This window comes from Eumetopias jubatus, unplaced genomic scaffold (genome assembly GCF_037043125.1).
Source record: "Eumetopias jubatus isolate StellerSeaLion01/CBP00866 unplaced genomic scaffold, mEumJub1_p1.0 scaffold_1, whole genome shotgun sequence".
NCBI classification, from domain to species: Eukaryota; Metazoa; Chordata; class Mammalia; order Carnivora; family Otariidae; genus Eumetopias; species Eumetopias jubatus.
Window position 1 is genome coordinate 72455831 of NW_028274807.1, and position 22085 is coordinate 72477915.

Below are 22085 nucleotides of genomic sequence, written 5' to 3' on the forward strand. Positions count from 1 at the left end.
TATGCCATGTGATAATATATAATTGAAAATATATAGTATTTGTGTATATACATATAAATGTATACACAAAGTGACTTCATACCTGTAAAGGGTACTTAACATATAAATATTGAAAGTGGCTTTTTTGGCTTTTGTTTTGTTTTGGTTTTGGTTTTTTTAACCAATATTGTCATTATTCATTCTCCAAAAATATCCCCTGGCTTCAAAACTTCCAGAATGTTATCTCTAATGTTCTTGACCTTTTCCCGGCTGACCAGATTCAGCACTGGTGGCCCCAGGAAGAGAAGTCAGTCCTTGGCTGTTCATAATTTGTCCTAATTCCTTCCCATTCTCCCAGCTGACATTCATGATCCCCTACCCAGTGCCCGGTGTCAGGAATGCTGAGATGGGGAGGACACTCTCAGGAGCTCTCTGTCTGCTGGAATGTGTCATGTGTCATGGGGCCTGGAAGTGGGCGTGACTCGCCCCTGTTAGGGTGGAGATGGTATGGGAGGTTTCTCAGAGCTGAGTTTAAGCCAGGTTCTGAGGCATGAATAGGAGTGTACCAGGCAAAAGAAGCAGCTTAAGCAAAAGCCGAAGCAGCTTTGGGGACTGGCCATGGGCAAAGAGAGGGCTTGCCCTCCAACCTGCATGCCACCAAGAGTCTAGGTCTTAGACTCCAGCTCTGAGGAAGGTGGAGGAAGGCAGTGCTCCTCCCTGCCCAGCTCCCTCCTCTCTCTCTGTCCAGTGCCAGGGTAAGGCGTTTCCCTCCATCCACCTGTGGACCCGGCTCCTGTCGGCTCTGGCTGGCCTCCTCTATGCCTCGGCCATTGTGGCCCATGACCGGCGGCCTGAGTACCTGCTTCGGGCCACGCCCTGGTTCCTGACTTCCCTGGGCCGAGCTGCACTGGACCTGTCTGTATCCACCTGGGACCTAGGGGGCTTGACTGCTTGTGTCTCATCTCCTCCCTGCCCCTGTGGTGCCCTCCCTCCCTCTTGCTAGATGGAGCTCTCTCCCAGGGGCCAGGGCCAAGATTTGAGGCCTGGGGCCCACAGATGCAATTGCAGTTATTTGCAATTTTGTATTTTGTTTCCTTTATATACATATAAAAGAAAGAATGATCTCTTGGCTGGAGCTCTGTGGAGCAGCAAGGGGGAGTGTGCAGGTTCCTGGCCCTGGAAGCAGGAGACCCGGACACCAGTCTCACTGCTGCTTCTCCCCTGGGCCGGCCCCCACCCTCCCGGGAACCTGTTCTCCTCATCTTTGCCCTTTCTCACAAGGCTAGGAACGGGCTTTGCAAGCCGACCTGCCGTGCAGGGCTAAGCATCCCTGTTCTCTTGCCTTTGGCACTGGAGCCTGGGCTGGGGACACAGATAAAAGCTGACAAGGGCTGCCCTTTGTCAGTGACTGCTGAGCACCTTTCTGGTTCCCCAAGGGGTGTTGCCTGATGCGCAGACACCCCAGTGACCTTGACATGAGAGCCTCAAGGGCAAGCAAAGCTCAGACAGTGCGTAATTTGTGTATGAAAAACCTGTGGATTTATCAAACATAGTTTAGAAATAGTTAAAAACCGTGATTTTTCTCATTAGCTGCCATATTAAGTTACCAGAAGTTGGTGGCTTGAGACAAAAGAAGTGTATTCCCACAGTTCCAAGGGCTACAAGTCCAAAGTCCACGCAGGGCCACGCTCTCCTGGAGGCTCTGGGGGAGAACCTTCCCTTGCCTCGTCCAGCTTCTGATGGCCCCTGGTGCTCCTTGGCTCTGGTAGCATAATTTTATCTCCTGCCTCAGTCTTCACAAAACCTCTTCCCTTCGTGTATCTCTGCCTGTCCTCTGATCTTATAAGGACTCCAGTCGTGGGACTAAGGGTCCAACCTAATCCACATGACCTCATCTTAACTATATCAGCAAAGACCCTTTAGAGAAAAAAAGAAAAGATTTTATGTTTAAGTCATCTCTACACCCAGCGTGGGGCTTGAACTCACAATCCCCAGATCAAGAGTTGCTTGCTCCATCGCCTGAGCCAGCCAGAGGCTCCAAGCCCCTATTTTTAAATAAAGTCACTTTCTGAGCTTCCAGATAGATATGAATTTGGGTGGGGGTGGAGGGGCACTAGTCAACCCACTCCGTGTACTGTCCCTGTAAGCCAAGCCCTTCAAGGAAGATGTTTTTCAAAATGCTTTTGTTGAACAAGTATTTACTAAGTATTTACTAGATTCTTAGAGGCAGGGTCTTGCTGGCTGCTGGGCCCTGGTGGGGGAAATGTCAGACCCGGTTCCATTCTTAAATGAACGTGTCTGTTCTGGGGCCAACCCAGGCAGGATCATCCCCGGGAGGGAGAGAGCCCAGTCGGGGGGCCCTCGGGGTGTAGAGGTGAAGGTAGCTGTGGGTGGCCAAAATGCTCTGCTTCCTTGGACCTTAACTCTCCCTCTCAGATCATATTCCTCTCCTGGGTGATGAAGAGCAAGATGAGACGGACCTTGGGATTTGCCCCTGAAGCCAGAGAGAGCCCTGACACCCAAGCCCTCTTGACCTGCGTGGAGAAAGAGGAAGAAAGCCAGGAGGCAAGGTCTCGCCAGCTGGAAAACTGCTGGTCCCACGGGGGTGCTGTGTGTGGAACCCGGAGGCTCCCTCGAACTAGGACAGTTGGTGACTTTATTTATTTTTTTTTAAGATTTTATTTATTTATTTGAGAGAGAGAGAGACAGCGAGAGAGGGAACACCAGCAGGGGGAGTGGGAGAGGGAGAAGCAGGCTTCCCGCCGAGCAGGGAGCCCGAGTGGGGCTCGATCCCAGGACCCTGGGATCACGACCCGAGCCGCAGGCAGACGCTTAACCGAATGAGCCGCCCAGGCGCCCCTATTTTTTTTTAAAGATTTTATTTATATATTTAAGAAAGAGAGAGAGAGAGAGCATGAGCAGGGGGAGGGGCCGAGGGAGAAGCAGACTCTCCGCCAAGCAGGGAGCCCAATGCGGGGCTCGATCCCAGGACCCTGGGATCACGACCTGAGCCAGAGGCAGACGCTTCACCGACTGAGCCACCCAGGCGCCCCTCTTCCGTAGTTCTTTACAGCGATGGTTCTCAGCGTGTGGTCCCTGGACCAACTTCGGCCGTGAACTTATTGGGGATGCAATTCTAGGGTTCCACCAGCCCCACCAACTCTGAAGCTGAGGGTGTTCTAATAAGTCCATTGGGTGCTTCTGATGCACACTTAACATCTGAGAACGATTGCTTTACAAAAGCATTTATTTAGTGCCTACTGCAGTGGTTCCCAGACTTTGCCACACTTTAGAATCATCTGGGGGGCTTTGAAACTCCAGGTCACATCCCTACCAGTAAATCAGAATGTCTGCTGGGGGGTGGTGGGCAAAGCTAAGCATCAGGGGTTTTTTTGTTTTGTTTTGTTTTTAACATGCCGGGTGACTCCACTATGCAGCAAAATTTGGGAACCACTGGCCTACTGTGACCTCAAAGAAAGAGTTAAGAGGGGCACCTGGGGGTGCCTGAGTGGCTCAGTTGGTTGAGCGACTGCCTTCGGCTCAGGTCATGATCCTGGAGTCCCAGGATCGAGTCCCGCATCGGGCTCCCTGCTCGGCGGGGAGTCTGCTTCTCCCTCTGACCCTCTTCCCTCTCGTGCTCTCTCTCATTCTCTCTCTCAAATAAATAAATAAAATCTTAAAAAAAAAAAAAAAGGAGGGGCACCTGGGTGGCTCAGTCAGTCAGTTAAGCATCTGCTTTCAGCTCAGGTCATGATCCTGGGGTCCTGGGATTGAGTCCCGCATCGGGCTCCCTGCTCAGCAGGGAGTCTGTTTGTCCCTCTGACCCTCTCCCCTGTTGTGCTCTTTCCTCCTTCACTCTCTCTCTCAAATAAAATCTTTTTTTTTTTAAGATTTTATTTATTTATTTGACAGAGAGAGACACAGTGAGAGAGGGAACACAAGCAGAGGGAGTGGGAGAGGGAGAAGCAGGCTTTCCGCTGAGCAGGGAGCCCGACGATGCAGGGCTCGATCCCAAGACCCTGGGATCATGACCTGAGCCGAAGGCAGACGCTTAACGACTGAACCACCTAGGCGCCCCTCAAACAAATAAAATCTTAAAAAAAGAGAGAGAGAGAGAGAGAACATAGGAAGCAGAAAGTGAAATGTACCATGAAAGAACAGAAAAAAATATTTTAGGGATTCTTTTGAAGAAAATGGGACTTTGTTTTTGGAAAATATCTCCTAAGAATTCTGTTTTTGTCTCCCCGTCTCTGCTTGAAAGAATTCAGATTGGGTGCCTCTCACTACACTACCACCCTGCAAATCACTCAGGACAATGGCAGCCATCAGTCGCTACTTGGAGCTGACCATCGAGCCGGTGCAGCAGGTAAGTGGCAGTGGGCCACAGCCAAGGGTCCAGAAGGGTGGGAAGTAGTCATGGAGGGCTTCCTGGAGGAGGTGACACTTTAGCTGCAGGTGGGCAAGATGAGGCAAGAAAGCATGTAAAAGGAGGAAGGAGCTCTCCAAGGCCTCAGTGGGGGACGGGTGAAAGGCTGGAGAGGAGGCGAGGGAGAGATCGTCCCACTGTGGAGCCTGTCTTCCTGAGGGGCAGGAGTCCAGGAGGCATCGGGCCTAGAGACTCAGGGGCAGATGTGCCTTTCAGAGGTGTCACTCAGGCAGCATTGCGGGGCAGACGAGGCGAGAGGAGATAGAAGCAAGGCCGTCAGTGAGGGACAGCTATAAGTCCGGGAGAGAGGTGGTGTGGCCTGAACCAAGGCTGGGGCAGGGGGAGAGGCGGAGACTGAGGGGAGGCTTGCGAGGCCGAGGGGGGCTGAGCGCTCCCGATGACTCCCGAGGTCCTAAGCCTGTGCGCGGAGGGTCCTCGGGAGGAAGAAGTTTAGAAAAGAGATGGGAAGAGGTGACAGGAAGCCCACCCCCTCGTCCCACACCCACTAAGACTTCCAGCCACCTCCAAGTCCGTAAATCCTGGGTCGGCTCTGTCCTGGTTAGGATTGAACACACTTGGCCACTGGCTGCTTCGGATTTATGGAGCCCCGGTGCTCCCAGCTTCTCTGCCACCTTGTGCAGGCCCCTGAGGGCGGGCTGGCCCCCGAGGCTGCAGCACCCCGGCTCTGTCCCCGCAGGGCTCCCTCCTCCCGGCGTGCTTGCCTGCCCAGGCCTGCAGTCCCAGAGCTCTTGGGGCCGGCTCTCGCTGCTGTCCCCAGCGTGCGTGCCCACACCGTCCCCTCCCAGCGGGGTCACCACATGGCACCCCACCCTTGCCGTGTCCGAACAGAACTTGGGATTGCCATGCCCTCCCCCTCCCCCGTCCTCTTCCATGCAGTTGGCCAAGCCCCAAATTCTTCTCTCCCCCTCACTGCATGTGCACTCCAGCTGTGAGTATCCTACAATACTGCTTTTACAATAGAGCCAGCAGCCTCCTACCTCATTCCCTCATCCCCTTCTCGGCAGTTAACCTTGCCCCCCCTCCACTTGCAGCCAGCAGCCAGAAGGGGCAACTACATCGTGTTCCTCCTTGGTCTGAAGCCCCCTGGCTTCCCATCTCATACAGAAAAAAATCTAAAGTTCCACAGACTTGCGAGACCCCGGAGCCCAGCCCTCGCTCCCTCCCCAACTCTCTCCTATTCTCTTCCCTCTTCACTCACTCCTCCCAGCTGCCTAGGATTTCTCTCTCCATTCCTGTGCCTAGAATGCTCTTCCTTCTAATTGCTTTTATATGGCTGCCTCCTTCCGGTCTTCCGGACTTCCGTTCAAACGTCACCTTCTCTGGGTGGCTCAGTCGGTTAAGCATCTGCCTTCGGCTCAGGTCATGATCCCAGTGTCCCTGGATCAAACCCCGCCATGAACTCCCTGCTCAGCAGGGAGTCTGCTTCTCCCTCTACACCTCCCCCCTGCTCTTGATCTTTCTCTCCCTCTCCCCAAAAAAACAAATAAAATCTTTAAAATAAAATAAATGTCACCTTCTCAAAGACCATCCCCGACTACACACTCAAAAGTAGCCTCTACCCTTCTATCATATTTCTCTGTTTTACTGCCTTTTTAAGTACTCTACAAAGCACTTCTCACTATCTTTTACTTCGGTTGTCTGTCTCCTGCTGGGATGTAAACTTTGCCTCCTTCTCTCCTGTTTGCCTAGACCCTGGTGTGTGAGGCCCTCGGTAAAGGCTGTTTGGATGTTTGGAGCGTGGCGCGGAGCTCATTAGTAGCGGCCCCGTTCAGCTGCCCGAGGGACGGACTGGTGCTCAGGATTTGGGCCTGAAAGATAGGTTTTATTACTCTTTGTTGTGGTTCCTTGGAAAGGGGGCACAAGTAACCCCAGGACGTCAGTGGCGTTCAGAGAGATCGAGAGCACGCTTTCACAGTTAAGAGCCCACTTGGGCCATAAAACCCTTCTTAGGATGGGAAGTCTGGGGAGAGAGCACAGGGAACCCCAGCAGCATCTGGGAACGTTTTACGCTAGAAATTTTTAAATCATCGAACTTCTGAAAAATAATAGTGCAAAACTTGCATTCACTGTAACCCTCCCAGTACCTGAATCTTGAGTGGATTCATGCCGCGGAACAGACTCCGGGAAAAGAAAAGTGTGTCCCTCCTTCATTCTCTTCCATTGAGGCCACCTGCAGCACATTTTTGAGCAAATAGTCCCATTTGGCTTCTTCGTTCTGTGTCCACCAGAGGGCAGTGATGTCGCTGAGACAGCTCCCAGCAGCCAGCCTGCAGGCCCTGTTCCCCGTGGCACGGGAAGCAGCTTCTCTGGGCTCCAGGGCCACCACTCCCACAGTAGTGTGTTTATTGAGGGCTAACTACTTGCCAGTCTTTGAGACAGTAATAACAGCCATCGCTTCCGTGATGCTTCTTACGCTGGTCATAGATGGTGCTTAGAGTACTGGACTAAGTGCTTTGTAACCAACCATAGAAATGCTCCCTCTGGGCTAAGTGCTTTGTGTACATGAACTCATGTAAACCTCACAGCCGACCCCCAACCTCATTTTACAGATAAGGAAAACGGGGCACAGAGAGGTTAAACAACTTGCTCAAGGTCGCACAATCTGTCAGTGGCAGAACCAGGATTCAGACCTATCTCTACCCGAGTCTGTGCACTTGACCATTAGGCAACACTGCCTCTTACTTGGCATAATGTCTGACACCAAGTAAGCACTTGATAAATGGTTGGTTTTTAAATTATTATTAATGCAAATTCTCATAACTATTATTATTTCTATTGTTATTATTGAATGATTAACCATTGTATTATGATTTTAAATTGAGGTGCAGGGAGGGTTAAGTAACTTGCCCAAGATCTCATAGTTAAAAAAGCACAGGAATGGGTTTCAAATGAAGCCTGTCTGATCCTGGGACCTGAGCTTTTTTTTATTTTTTATTTATTTTTTTATTTTTTTAGATTTATTTATTTATTTATTTAACAGAGAGAGACAGTGAGAGGGGGATCTCAAGCAGGGGGAGTTGGAGAGAGAGAAGCAGGCTCTCCGCTAAGCAGGGAACCCAGTTCGGGACTCGATCCCAGGACCCTGGGATCATGACCCGAGCTGAAGGCAGACGCTTAATGACTGAGCCACCCAGGCGCCCCCGAGCTTTTTTTTTAAGGAGAACATGTTCTCTGTGTTCATTTCATGCCTGCTCAGTTAGCCAATTTTTTGTTTTTCATGGCAATGTCCCAGGGGACAAGGTTGTGGTGAAATAGGTCCCCTGGTGCCATGTGCATCGCTGTGTGTCCTGTCTGCCCAGCCATCTGGAAGTGGACAACAAGGCCACAGGGATGCTCATTTGTCTTCCCAGCAGTCTCTCCCCGGCGCTCGCTGGTCCTAAGGAGAGGTTTTCCAGGAGATGCACCTGGGTTCAGGCTGAGCTGAGAGGCTGAGGGCCATGGGGTCATGGGGATCATGGCTTGGAGCATTTGAAAACTCATTTTCTAAAAAAAAGAAAGAAAGAAAAGAAAAGAAAACTCATTTTCTCTCTTGCTTCAGGTGTGGTCGTGCCCTGAGGAATTCACAGACTCTATTGTTGTTGCCTGGGGGACCTGTGCCCCCTACCCCCCCAGCCTATCTAGCCAGCTCTCGCGTGAAACCCTGCGCCTGATGCATCCAGGCCTGGAGTCTGCGTCATTTGGGGTCCAGTACAAGTAGCCATTCTCATGTGTCCGGGGCATTTACACCTGAGCCCTCTGACCCCCCCACTTCAAAGGAGGCAAGGCAGGGACTACTACCCCCTTTGCTAGATTAGGAAACTGAGACTCAAGGAGGAGGCATTTCTTGCCAAGGTGTGCGGTTTGTTGTGGAAGATGTGGCTCTAGAAGGCAGGTTGTTCCCCTGTGGTGTGTCAGTGGAAGGACCCAAATCCTGCCTGGTTCTGAAGCCCCAGCCAGCAGGGCTTTGAGGATCTCCGACCGAGCCTCCTGAGCCCTGTGGGGGGAAGCTCTCTTCTGAGATGGATGGATGGATGGATGGATGGATGGATGGATGGATGGATGGATGGATGGGTGGGTGGATGGACTGACGGAAGGACGGAAATCTTGCAAGTTTCTTCCTCCCTTTACCTTCCCGAGCTGCTGGTGGGTATGAGGCCATGCATTACATTTTGGCAGAAGCTCTCCAAATTACAAATGTACATACCCTCTGATCCAGGAATTCCGCTTCTAGAAATGTTTCCTTTAAGTACCCTGAAACCTTGAATGTACAGTAGAATTTCCTGCAGCCAGTGTTGTAAAAGCAAGAGACTGGGAACGCCCTCAATGTCCGTCAGTAGAGGACAGGTTTTGCAGATTGGGAACACCTACACGATGCCACGAAAGGAACAGAAAGAGCAACAAAGCCTCTGCTATAGAACTGTCTCCAGAACATACTGTGAAGTGAGAAAAAGCAAGGTGCCTAGGAGAGTGTAGATGTGCTGCCACCGTGTGTGGAACTAGGGGAGCTGTATATTTGCATTTGACTGGTATGGATGGACTATCAGGATGGATGCACAGGACCCCGAGTCCTGGCTGCCCCTGGGGAGACCTGGGTGGCTGCGGGATTAGGGTGGGGGCTGACTTTGCATTCTACACCCTTTTGTACCTTTTTTAAAAAAGATTTTATTTGAGAGAGAGAGAGAGAGAGAGCATGAGTGGGGGGAAGGGCAGAGGGAGAAGCCGACTCCCGGCTGAGCAGGGAGCCCCATGTGGGGCTAACCCCAGGACCCTGAGATCATGACCTGAGCTGAAGGCAGATCTTAACCAACTGAGCCACCAGCGCCCCTTGTACCCTTTCAATACTGGAGTATTTGAATGCTTTGACAATTCAAAAATAAAGCAAGCTAAGTCTCCCTGCCTGCCTTTTCCCACACACCTTGCAGGCAAGCTGCAGCACCACCAGGCTGCCCGGCGATGGACAGATGAGCCCTGGAGACACCACACTGCAGGAGCCCCCCTCGTACCCTCCCGTTCAGGTCATCCGGGCCCGTGTGTCTTCCAGCAGCTCCTGCGAGGTCTCCTCCATCAACTCGGACCTCGAGGTACACGCTGCCGCCCTCCAGGTGCATGGCTGTCACTCACTGCCGCCTGCCGGTGCCCCCGCGGCGCTTGCACTGCTGTGCTTGAGGCTGCCCACGCTAAGCTCACGCCCGCTAGGCGGTGAATGAGCCTGCACGGCCCTCCCGCCCCGGGAGGCGTGCACGCCCGCTGTCCGGTGAACGAGCCTGCATGATGCTCCCGCCCCCGGAGGCGCGCACGCGGGGCGGGGCTGAGAAGAGCTTCCTTGGTCAAATGAGTCAGGGCCACAGGGCGTGTTGCAGTGCCGTCTTAGAGTCACTTGCATGTTCAAGTCTTACAGAATTAAACGCATGAGTGATTAACTTTCACAGTCGGAGTGTTCCCTGAACCCATTTGACCATGGAGCATCTCTTCCCCCGGAGGAGCACCAGCTACCGGCCTGGAGCTCTCAGGGTCTCGTACTCAGGAGCCCTGTGCTGGGCACCGTGCACGGCACTTCAGCAAACTCCACCTCAGATCTGTGAAGAAAACACAGGTCATATTTTGGATGCCACAACTGGCTCTAACTCTCGGGTCGAGCTGTTAGGTCACTGTCCGTCCCCCCGCTGTGGCTCCCGGCCCGGTTCTAGGAGAAAGTTTCCCTTTGCCTGTGGAAAATGAGAACAATGACGGTGTCGTGGGTGTGTGGAGGCAACAGGAGAGTGTCCGCTGTCTTTGGCAGGGCTTGGGTAGGGAAAGGAGGACTGTCCTTCCCCCTGGGTTTGTCTTCTACACTCTTGGAGTTAAAATGCCCTTTTATAAAATGATGATAATAGCAAGTGGTAGTTGGTGTTGAGTTTTTGGTTTTGGCTTTTGTAATGGCCTTATCTGGCAAAATAGTCAGTTAGCCATCTTGGATGAGTCGAACTTGTTGTGAACTCCAAAATCGGAACGACTCAGAGCCAATGATCTGTGGGATACAGTCCAGATTCTTTTTTTTTTAGATTTTTTTTTAATTTATTTTATTTGAGACAGAATGAGAGAGAGAGAGAGAGAGAGCACATGAGAGGGGGGAGGGTCAGAGGGAGAAGCAGACTCCCCGCCAAGCAGGGAGCCCGATGTGGGACTGGATCCCGGGACTCCTGGATCATGACCTGAGCCGAAGGCAGTCGCTTAACCAACTGAGCCACCCAGGCGCCCCAGATTCTTTAATGTGAGGTTCTAGACCTTTCACCGCTACCTTAGCCTCATGGGATCACCCCCCACCCTTATCACCTCGATGTCCACCTTGGCAGTAGACTGTTCCCTGTACCCAGGCCTCTGGGCCTTTCTCCCTGGGGTTCTCCCTGGCCCATGTGTCAGAATCCTACCCAGATGCCACCTGCTGGGTGATGTTACTTTCACGACGACAACACACACACATAGGAGATTAATGGCTCCTTCCCTTGGGTGCCAGAACATACACCTCTCTTACACAACTTCCATTGTTCACCGTGTCATCTGATGAGCTGTAGGGGCGTGTCTCCCCACCAGGCTGGGCATGAACTTTTTAGGAGTAGGGCCTGAGCCACTTTTACCTTTCTCTGCCCCTCGATTCCAGAACACAGCGGGCCATTGAAAGCTGGGTTTTGAGTGAAGAATTCTGCACCAGACTGAGGACCATTTGGGGCCCATGTGTCCCCATGTCTTTTGGTGATGTTTATTTCCTGGATCCAGTCTCAGAATTTGTAGGACACCCACAGCACATGGCTTGGCAGCCTGCATCCCTCAGTCTTGGCAGAAATCTAAGGCTAGGGGGGATGGATGCAGAATGAGCCTGACGGCCAAGTGTGTTCAGTGAGGAGGAAAGCCAGATAAGTCAATGAGTCAGGGAGGGCCTGAGGAGACCCAGGATCAGTATTTGCTCTGTGGAAACAGGGGCAGCCAAAGTTGAGGTAAGGATTGGACAGTGACCTTGAAAAATTGAGAACTTTGTCTCCGTGGCAGGTTTGGGCCATTCAGTGATTTGTGGTCCTTGGCCTTCCCCCGTTCTTTACAACCTCTGTTTTTCTAGCCATTGATTTTTTAAAACTATCTAAGTACCAAGGGGACAGGGTTACACTTTTAAATTAGGCAAATGGAAGGCTTTGCCCATGTTGAAAAGAATACAGTTTTTGAAGCTCACCTGCCCCAGCCCATGGCACAGTCCTCCGGCTTCACTCCCAAAAGCACACACACCACAAATGACAAAGCTACTGAGACCTGCAAAGAAATAACTTAGAATTCCACTAGATATATACGCTAACAGATCCAACGGAATTGGAAAACTCCCAACACAGACGGTTCAGTAGATGAGCAGGAGACAGTGGAGCTTTTGTCCGCTGTGGGTTCCACTGGGCCTGCTGGTTGTCTGCATGTTCTGTTCTTAAAAGTAATACATGTTTGTTGTGGAACATTTGGAAAACGCAAAGAACAAAATTGAAATTACCCCACAAGCCTACCAACCAACAGCTGCCTCTGGGTGGTGGGACTGTCCAGGCTTGACAGGGTCCCCTGGTTTTTGAAGCAATATTCCTTAAAGATCCCAGTTCATTGATGGCAGAATATGAGCAAGAAGGTGTCTCTTGGCAGGTGAGTAACCTAGCACTTCACCTGCCTGTTTGGTCACTTACTTGGCACATATTTTCTGAGCATGGGAATTGGAAAGAAAAATGCCTGAAGGCTGGCCTGAGCCCACCTCACAGGGTGGCAGGCACCGGGTAACTTGGTCACAGATGAGAGTGTTACTCCCCCAGACCACACTCCTGAGGGACTGAAGCCTGGGGACCGATGCCAGAGCCTCAGTCCGGCACTGCCTCTGGCTTATGACTTCTTGCTCTCAGGCTTGCACAGTTCAAATCTTTGCTGGCGTTAGGCCGAGACAGCTGTGGCATCTGACCCCACTCTCGGGCTGCGCCACCCTGCCCGTCTCCCCTGGACTCCCCTGAGGTGGCCTTGTCTGTCTGTCTTGATGGCTTCTGCTTGTCCCCTCGGACCCCTAAGTGAATGCATTCCAGCTCCCCACCGTGGAGGCCTGGGAGCCCCTCTGTGTCATTGAGGTGATGTGTTTATCTCTCCTGTGGTCCTTTATGATGTTGTAACTCTCAGATGGTGGCTTTATGTCCGTGTGCCAGGCACACACTGACTGGGGTGAATACTACTTCCTGCGGTGCTGGGGAGGCGGGTGGGCTGGGGCGGGGGGTCCCCACAGCACCTAGTTCACTCTGTGCCTGCACATCCATCAGTCAGGATGATGGTTGTCATCGCTGACACTGACGACATGTGGGTCACATGCCAGACACTGCGTGCTCTGTACTTTACAAGCGGCAGGCGCTCCAACAGCCCCGAGGCAGGTACCTTTGTTATTCTTTTTTTTTTTTTTTTAAGATTTTATTTATTTATTTGAGAGAGAAAACACATGAGAGAGAGCTTGTGGAGATGGGGCAGAGGCAGAGGGAGAAGCAGGCTCCCTGCTGAGCAGGGAGCCCTATGCGGGGCTCAATGCGGGACTCAATCCCAGGACCCTGGGATCATGACCTGAACCGAAGGCAGATGCTTAACTGACTGAGCCACCCAGGTGCCCCTACCTTTGTTATTCTTGTTTTCCAGAAGAGGGGACTAGAACTCAGTGAGTTTAAGTAAGTTGCCCAAGAAAACGTTAATAGTAATAATAATAATAATAATAATAGGGGGCAGGCGTGGGGTTTGACCCCAGCTCTGTCTGGCTCTGAAACCCCTGTTGTTAACTGCTACACTGCACTGCCTTGGCAGGGACTCCTACCCAGGGAGGTATGCAGGACCAGGCTTATCCTGCATTCGCATTTTACAGATGAGAAACCCGACTCTCTGTCCAGGACTCTTCCTGCCCCCCTGTACTCCCCTGGGTGTTCAGGGAATGCCCTAATAGGAGAAAACACTGGGGTTTGCAAGTAAATGCACTGATGGCAGAACAGGAGAAGGGCCGAGACAGAGACCGATAAGGCCGGGTGAGTTCACATGGAGGGAGACTTTGGATTATTTTCACCTTTCCTCAAGTGTGCAGGGCTGGGTTGGTCAGGCCAGATGAATGATGCCAGAGCCTTCAGTGTGACCTGTGACCCTGTAGGGAGGCCATGTGTTTGGACTGTGTGGGACTCTGGACGTCTGCCCAAGAGATGGCATGCTCCACAGAGACAGGATCCACTCGTTCATTTGCTCACTCATTCACCCACTCAGCACAAGGCAGCCCTGCTCCTGCAGAGCCATCCGAGGGCAGACTGAACAGATGCTGCGTGTCTACAGTGGGGGCCGCAGCCCAGAAGGACAGGGCTTTCGGGAGTGGCCTTTTCCCTTTCTGGGGCAGCCAGCCCCTGACTTTCCTCCAGTGTTGAAACTGTTCCTGTGCCTTTTGAAGCCCTTCCCTTCCTTTCTCTCCCCTCCCCTCCCCTCCCCTTTCCTCTTTTCTTTTCCTTTTTCTTTTCTTTTTCCTTTCCTTTCCTTTCCTTTCCTCCACCCGCCCCCACTGGGATGCAAGAAAAGATTTAAGTCCAGCTTTGTGATGAAAGAGTATTTAGTCTTTTTTCCCTCTGTACTCCCTCAAAATGCCATAGACCTGGTGGAAGAAGCTTTGTAGAAATTTTGCAAAGAGGCTGTTTCTGTCTTTGGAACAAAGTCTGTTGTGTGTACATGTGTGGGGCATAAGAATGGGCCCGAACACCAGATTGCTCTATTTGAAGAGGGTCAGGTCCCTGTATGTCCCTGCTAATTCTGTGCCTAAACCTGTTGACAACCAAGACTGCTCGTTCCCTCTCTAAACCCTGCTTCCAGCACCAGCAGACCAGGACAGATTCCTTTGGATGTTTGCCATTCTTAAGGCCAAATCATTCTTTTAAGGAAAAAAATTATATGTATGTGTGTATATATATGTACACACATATATATATAATGAAACATTTAACTTTTTATAAAATGTATATTATATATAAATTTATATTTGTGTATAAGTTTATTACCTATATTTTTAAATATATATTTATATTAATAGGCTATAAAAGTGCTAATTTTAGAAGAAAATCATGTTAGTATGAAGAAGGAGGCCAGAACATTCCAGTAAGTCCAAAGTTCAAAATCAAGTTCAGGACATGGATTCTGCCCTCCACGGATCTGTGTCCTTCCCAGAGAGCTGGCGCCACTTGCAGTGAGACCATGAGAAAGAATACTTCCTGGAATGTGTGTTCAGTCAGCTGGTTCCCCCCGGGTGAGCAGAGAGGCTCCCCTGGGCCCCAGAGGGAAATGGGCTGTGCAGGACACAGCACAGACTCGGGCTTCTCTGGGCTCTCACTGACCTGCCAGGCAGCCTTGGGCCCCCACTGGACTTCTTGAGTTTTAGTTTCTCCTTCTGTACATAGGAATCTTGAGACTTGTGCTACCTGTATTACAGGGTGACTGGGAGGATCAGGTAGGGGCAGCTGGTGTGCTACACATAGGAAAGCAGGCTGGAGGTGGGCTTGGATACGCACTCTGGGCCTTCTGGCCATGGTATCAGTGGGACTGCACTCATCCTTTCTCTGGACCTACTCTGAAAGTGGAGACAATGATTTCAGGGAGGGCGCTGAGTCTCCGCCAAGGTCGGGATGTGAAGAGCACTGTTCCCACAGATGCTCACTCTGAAACCCCAGCTTTGGACTGGGCTGCCTAACACCATGACCTTAAGTGTAAAAGTGTATTGTGGAGTTTGGGCAGGTGGAGAGAAGGAAGGAATGCGTGGGGAAGTGAAACCCTGCTCCGTCTATGGTAAGTGCTATAGAATAGCTTAATGAACTAGAGAAATAGAAAGGGTGCCATTTGGAAGCATATGGCGTAATTTTTTAAAGTCTGTAAGGCTCCAGGTCAAAAGGAAATCTACTTAATGAATTCTGGGAGAGAATTATAGCTGGCATGTACCTGGCCAGTGTTTAACACTTTATAATTAGAAGAAACAAAAAACTCTGTAATCGGTCCTGAGTCCAATACCATGTCACCTCCCCAGTTTTGGGAAAAGTCACTTCTCCCTAAATGCAAGAGGACGAAATCTAAAATGTAAGCCTGGAAAGTGACCCTGTTTCCTCAACGGCTAGGACATACCTCAAAAGCCTTCAGAAAAAAGGAAAAGTTACCCCATGCTTTGTAGATGGGAAGCTACATGTTGCTTCTTTGATTTCAGAAGCACAAAGAAGTGTGCTTTTAGAAAGGAGCTGAACTGACATATTACATGCTGTGGTTCATGTCGGTGATAGAATCATGGTCCTAAAGACAATTTCAAGACGCGAGGTAATGGGGCGCCTGGGTGGCTCAGTTGTTAAGCATCTGCCTTCGGCTCAGGTCATGATCCCAGGGTGCTGGGATCGAGCCCCGCATCGGGCTCCCTGCTCAGCGAGGAGCCTGCTTCTCCTTCTCCCACTCCCCCTGCTTGTGTCCCCTCTCTTGCTGTGTCTCTCTCTAATAAATAAAATCTTAAAAAAAAAAAGACATGAGGTAATGCTCACAGATGTTAAGGGAGAAAAGCCATTTGCACATTTTGGTTTGTGTGTGTGTGTTTATGTGTATTTCAGAGGGCTATTCAGTAACTGTTCATGGAGGCTCTTTCTTGGAGGAGAATTATGGGGTAGAATTTATTTTTTGAAAAAATTTCTGCACAGAAATTAACACATTTTGCTCTTGAAATGGGGAAGGCACCAGAAAATGTTATTTATTTTCACTTTTGGGGACGTGGAGAGAGATCTCTCAGACATTTGGGTTCATTGCCCTCCTTGGGCACATTGTCGTTTTTGGCTCAAGACGTAACTTTAAAAAGAAATCCTCACTACTACTGCCGCTAGAGGGCACTCTTCTTAAATTTTAGACTGTGATGTTGAAGATTGGGAAAGGAAGTTTCAAGCTTTCTTATCAATCCAATTGGAGGACTCTTGGGCCTGTTTGCTTGGTTTTAAATAACCTTTTTAAATTTTGTAATAATTTGAGATTTACAGAAAAGTTGCAAAAGTAGTACAGAAAGTTCCTGCGTGCCTTTGCCCAGTTTCCTGTAATGTTAACATCTTACACAAGACTGCTTTTGGCAAAACTGAGAAATTAACAGTAGTACGTTACTATTAAGTACTACAGACTTTATTGGGACGTCACCAGTTTTTCCATTAATATTCTTTTTCTCTTCCAATATGTCACACTGCATTTAATAATTTTTTTTTTAACAAATACAGCCGCTCACTGTGGTAACATCAGATTACTATTGCTATTTTGCATGAACATCTGTATTTCCTAAAGAAAGGTAAAAGCAACTTTTCTTTCATTTCTCTCTTTATTTCTGTTGCATTTGTAAAAGTTGTTTCACTTTTCAACCCCTACGTCCTCCCAACATTTCTGTCATTTGCAGTGTGTAGAATGATCGTTTTAGTAATTTCATATCTTCTCCAATTGATCCTGTTTTTATTTTCAATTCTGTGGGTTTCTTTTTTTCCAGTTTATGTCTCCCTCCCGCAGCAGGATGTCATTAAAAGATGAATACTATGGAATTATCACTAATTTTGTTGGGTCTAACAATGCACTGTTCTTAGGGGTTTTTTTTAATGCCCTTATTTATGAGAGGCGTGCTGAAATATTTACAGGTGAGATTATTTATTTTAAAATACTTAAACAAATAAAAAAAATTGGGGAGCTAGATCAAATAAAACAGGTGTGTCCATGGGTGTCCATTAGATGTTCTTTTATTGGCGTATGGTTGAAAATCTACAATTAAAATGGAAATTTAAGGGGCGCCTGGCTGGCTCAGTCAATAGAGAATGCAACTCTTGATCTCGGAGTTGTGAGTTGGAGCCCCACATTGGGCATAGAGATTACTTTTTTAAAAAACACTGGACCTTTAATTTAAAAAAATAATAATTTTTAAAATAATTTAAATTAAAAAAATTTTTTAAAGATTTTATATATTTGTTAGAGAGAGAGAGAGAGAGCACAAGCAGGGGGAGCGGCAGGCAGAGGGAGAAGCATGCTCCCCGCTGAGCAGGGAGCCCGATGCGGGGCTCGATCCCAGGACCCTGAGATCATGACCTGAGCTGAAGGCAGATGCTTAACGACTAAGCCACCCAGGCGCCCCTAAGATGTTTTTTTTTTTATGGAAATTTAAAAGAATTGAACAGTAGAGGCTTTGTTTTAATGTAACAACACCAAATCCTGTGGACTGTGTGGATCAGCAGCTATTCAACAGACGCTGAGAGATCAGTGTACCACACATCTGTAGATTCACAGCTGTATGTCAGAAACACACATCTCCCAGGCACTGCGTGAGCTGCCAAACAAACAAGAGCAGCCCATCATGCACCCTTCAAGAACCTGAGTCAGGCATATTTGAGCCTTGGGGTGGAACCACCCATGCAGTAAAGGCTAATTAAAAATGAATCTTGGCTGGTAGCAAATAACCTGTATTTTCAAGGGGATTTTATTTGCATCTCTCCTAGTTTTATGGGTTTGAGTTGACTCATCTCAGCCATGTGGTTAATAAATGGAAGATCTATTATTATGCCTGATAATAATAATAATTTCTGATAATAGTAATTTTAAAATATTGTATAGATTGTAATTTTTCCGAGGACCTGCAGCCTTTCCTAATTACCACAATTATCCTAGTGATCATTTAGCTAAATTGTAGCCACCAGTAGCTGCTGCCTTTCTGCTTGCTGAAGTCAGCTTCTCCTCTGGCCCCAGATCACTGAAGGGCCCTACCACCTCGCTCACTGGGCTGGCGCTGAGCTCAGCTCCGCTCTGCTCTGTGATGCTGGCAAAATCTAGCCAACACTTGTTTCCATCTCTCTTTTTATTCTGCAGCAGAAGTATTGGGAAGCCCTAAACTCGGAGCAGGTATGGACAATCATACTCTCTCTATTCCAGAAGGAACGTCCCTGTGGCTTGATTCCATTTGCTGTTTTTGTGAGCCCTCCTTGGATGGCCGGGCCCATGCTACGTTCCTTTCGGTAAAAAAAAAAAAAAAAAAAAAAAAAAGGAATGAAAACGAGAGGGCAGTCGGAGGCTCAGGGGATTTTCCAGCCTCTCTCAGTTCAGAGTTCTTTCTGCTCTTCCCGGCCATCTGGTAGGGACTCAGAAGATGTGTAACCCAAGGAGAAGCATGGTTTGGAACAAAAGCCCAGGGACAAGCCGAGTAGCTGCAGGTTAGCGGTCGTAGTGGTGCTGGGGGTGGCTACATCCCCCCACACTGTCATTCTGGGACCCTAGGCCGCTGGCGCTGTCTCCATGCCTCCCTGGCCTGCAGGGGAGAGCTGAGCTTGCTTTATGCCAACCACCTGTGCCTGTCATCTCCCAGGATTCCTCCTGGTAAGAGTGGAGATCATCCTTTGCTCAGATTTTCTTTATGCCCGGATTCCAGCAATGTTTTTATTGCTTAAGATGAGGTTTCAAAACGCAGTACTCTGGGGATTCAGAAGGAAGACATTTAAAATGTTTTCATAAGCTTAACCCACTTCAAAGAGTGCACTCGATCGAAGAGGCTGGCTGTTTGGCGGCAGCTGAGTTGGTCAGGAGTAGCAAGAACCAACTCTTAAGCGCTTTCGGGAGCTGGAGCGGTGATTCTGAAATATCGCAGCGGCTAGAAATCACCCTAGGCGCTTGTTAAAATGTCAGACCTTAGGTCCCAAGCCAGAGAGGGTCGAGGGCGGGTGCCCGGCATCCGTCTTTTTTGACGAGCACCTTGGGCACTTCGGGTGAGGTTGATCCACAGCCCACTCTGAGAGCTGTGATCTGGAATATGGGCCTCGGCCTGAAATCGGCATTCATCGAAAAGCATACTATCCATCCTCAAAAAATGGAACAGGCCCCTACTTCCACTACTGGGCACCTGGGCCATGGAGGCTGAAGGGCTGGGGAGCTCTTTGACTGGGGCTTTGCTTGTTATCCGCTCCCCCAAGTCTGCAACCACACGTAGATAAGTTAGTATTGGAAGGGGCTGCCACAGCCCCAGACAGGTGCGGGAGCCAAGCTGCACCAACCGGATCAGCTTAGTCCCTGGCCTGCAGGGTTACTGCGGAGGGGGTGGCATTTTTAACATGACGCTCTTTTTAGTCACCAAGTAGTAAAACTCCGTTATGGGTAAATCACTAATTGAATTGGGCTCTTCCTTTCTATTCAAAACAAAGCCACATTTTGTATTTTATAACTGGCATGGTGTGGGCATTTCTCTCAGTGGCTCAGGGAGCCCTGCAGACCTCATCTGAGACCCCTAAGACTGGACTGTTGGATTGAGCTTAAGTCTGAGCTGCCGGCAGCGTGTTTTTGTTGGGAGTTCGTACCATGACTGCCTGTCTCCCTGCCCAGATAGGTCATCTGGCCCAGGCGGACACGTCTTTTCCTGTGCTTTTTCCTGGGTCTCTTGATATTGTCAAATGTGACCTTGTCACCCGAGTTATCAGTCACAGAAACTCAGAATTTAAAGAGGTCATATTTAGTGTTGATCCAACACCCTAGCTTACCCCTGGAGAAACTGAGGCCCAAAGAAGAGAAAGCAAGTTAGTGGCAGAAGGAGGACTTGAGTCCAAGCCCCACTTGCCTCCGTGGCTGGACTCACCAAGAAGTCCCTGCTCTTGGCCATGTGCAAAGTTCTCTCTCTCATTGGTCACATGAAGAACAATAGGAGGGCTTCGCAAACCGTGTCATCAATGCATATGTGACTGCTTCTCTTTTTTCAACCTTTTACACCTAACCTTTCCCATACTTGTGTGAGTCAGAGTAATAAAATATTCACCGCAGTGACCACCATTCTCAATTAAGTTTTAACTGTTTGTTTTGGACAAGCCTGCTGTGCCTCGAGTTTAGAGGAAATGGCATGGTGGGGAGGAGGGGCAGGCCGGTGCCCTGCTCTTAAGGAGCTCATCGTCTACCTGAAAGGACCAGGTGGTGCCCATGCTTAGCTACAAATGAACGGTATGGGCAGAACAAAGAAAGAGGGGTGTGAGAGCTCAATGGGTGAAAGCAGTCAGAGTAGGCTTCCTGGAAGAGGAGGTACTTACCTGGGCCATAAAGAATGGGTTGAATTTGCCTGGTCTATTCCAGGAATGACTTAGGCATGGAAGTGGGCATTCTCGGGATAAAATGACTCATTCTCACTAGAGTAAAGATGGAAAAAGGGGGTGGGAAGTGGGGCTGGTCCGTTCCAGGTGGTTGTCCATTAACTCCTTGCTCTAAAGTTAAACGTGTCCCATGAGGTCCTAGAAATGCAGGCCTGATTAACCTGCCCTTACTGTTTCTCCTGGTCTGTGCCTGGGTCATGAGAACCAGGACTGGAAGCTGTTGTTAGTGGGGTGGGGGGGCGGCGGCGGCGGCGGTGGCTTTGTAAGAGATGGGAAGCATCTGTTCCATCCAGGTACCATTTGTGTCTTTTCTCCACAGTGGGACCCTGAAGACGTAAACCTTGAAGGGAACAAAGACAACATGGAGATGCTCAGATCCCAGGTGCATAGGAGCTCCATGGGCCCAGTGGCCCTGATATCTGATGAGGAACACCTCAGAGCCCCCAGTCAAGCGTTTGTCAGGAACTGAGCAGGGATCATCCTGCAGTGACACCCATGGCAGGAATCACAGCTTCCGCAGAGGCGGCGCATGAAAGTGAGGAGCCAGGTGCTGTCACTGAGCTTGGCTGCTCTGCATCGTGGCTCAGAATGGAGCGAAGACTCAGTCCCGTAGACAGACCTGGACATGCACAGAGTTTGTTCTGATCAGAAGTTCCCAGACCACTCTTGCTTTGAAGTAGAAAACTTCATCTAAAGGACATTGGGCCCTCTCTTCCTTTTCCCTTCAGATTCAACCATACCCTGAATATCTGCTAGGTGCCAGGAAGGAGTTCATCTAACAAGTAGCTCATGTGTTTGGGTCTCCATAGAGCCCCATTCTGCAAGACCTGGCTAAGCCCAGGAGATGAGACCGGTGGGCCCATATGCCGGAGATATAGGACATGGTCACTGGTACTCATGGGACCTGGCTCCTGCCCTCCCAGTCAGCCACTTGAGTTTTCTGCTAGAAGTTGGAGGTGGGACTGCTTGGTCAACCAGAAGTTTGTGAGATCACAGGTGTGGAAAGGGGAAGAAAAGTTAATTGCTCTAGGTACCAGGACTTGTTCCAACCCGCCAGGGTATGTGCTGGGCAGGGTTTGCAGGTGAGGGGGACAGTCTGCTTCAGGAGCTAACATGAAAGCAGGCAGAGGGTAAGAGGCACCGTGGGAGGTGTTAAATTCAAGCACAGCCATCTCATTTTAGGATTATTTTGATACTGTGATCACGGGAAAGGGAAAGGGTGGAGGGACACTGGAGTGAATAAATCATGATCGAGTTGAAGCATCTCACTGTGGAGCACAGAGATGTCTGAATCCCAGCACAGCCACAAAAGCCAGCCATGAGGGCAACTGAGAGACATGAGGAAACATGGCTCTGCTCCTGGCTGGCCCCTTGGAGCCTATGTGACTCGGTTGCAATTGCCCAGTTTCTCCAAAGGGGTAGTGCAAATGCCAGCAGCATGAAGAAGGGGGTGCCTCAGGGAAGTAGATGGGTTCCACAGATCTCTGTGGAGATCTTAATCTTTTGAGTGGCCTCTGAGCTAGAAGGGACCTTAAAGC

General features: G+C 49.7%; 1 protein-coding gene across 1 annotated transcript in view; it reads left to right on the forward strand.

Annotated features, from left to right (window-relative positions):
• Positions 1–21766, forward strand: part of TMEM44 (transmembrane protein 44) — a 31144-nt gene extending 9378 nt beyond the window's left edge. The window contains exons 6-11 of the mRNA XM_088017031.1: positions 728–898; positions 2416–2544; positions 4241–4345; positions 9328–9486; positions 18299–18328; positions 20867–21766. Coding sequence (XP_087873157.1) covers positions 728–898; positions 2416–2544; positions 4241–4345; positions 9328–9486; positions 18299–18328; positions 20867–21016 — 744 coding nt within the window. The 3' untranslated portion in view covers positions 21017–21766. The remainder of the gene's footprint in view (positions 1–727; positions 899–2415; positions 2545–4240; positions 4346–9327; positions 9487–18298; positions 18329–20866) is intronic.
• The last annotated feature ends 319 nt before the right edge of the window (positions 21767–22085 follow it).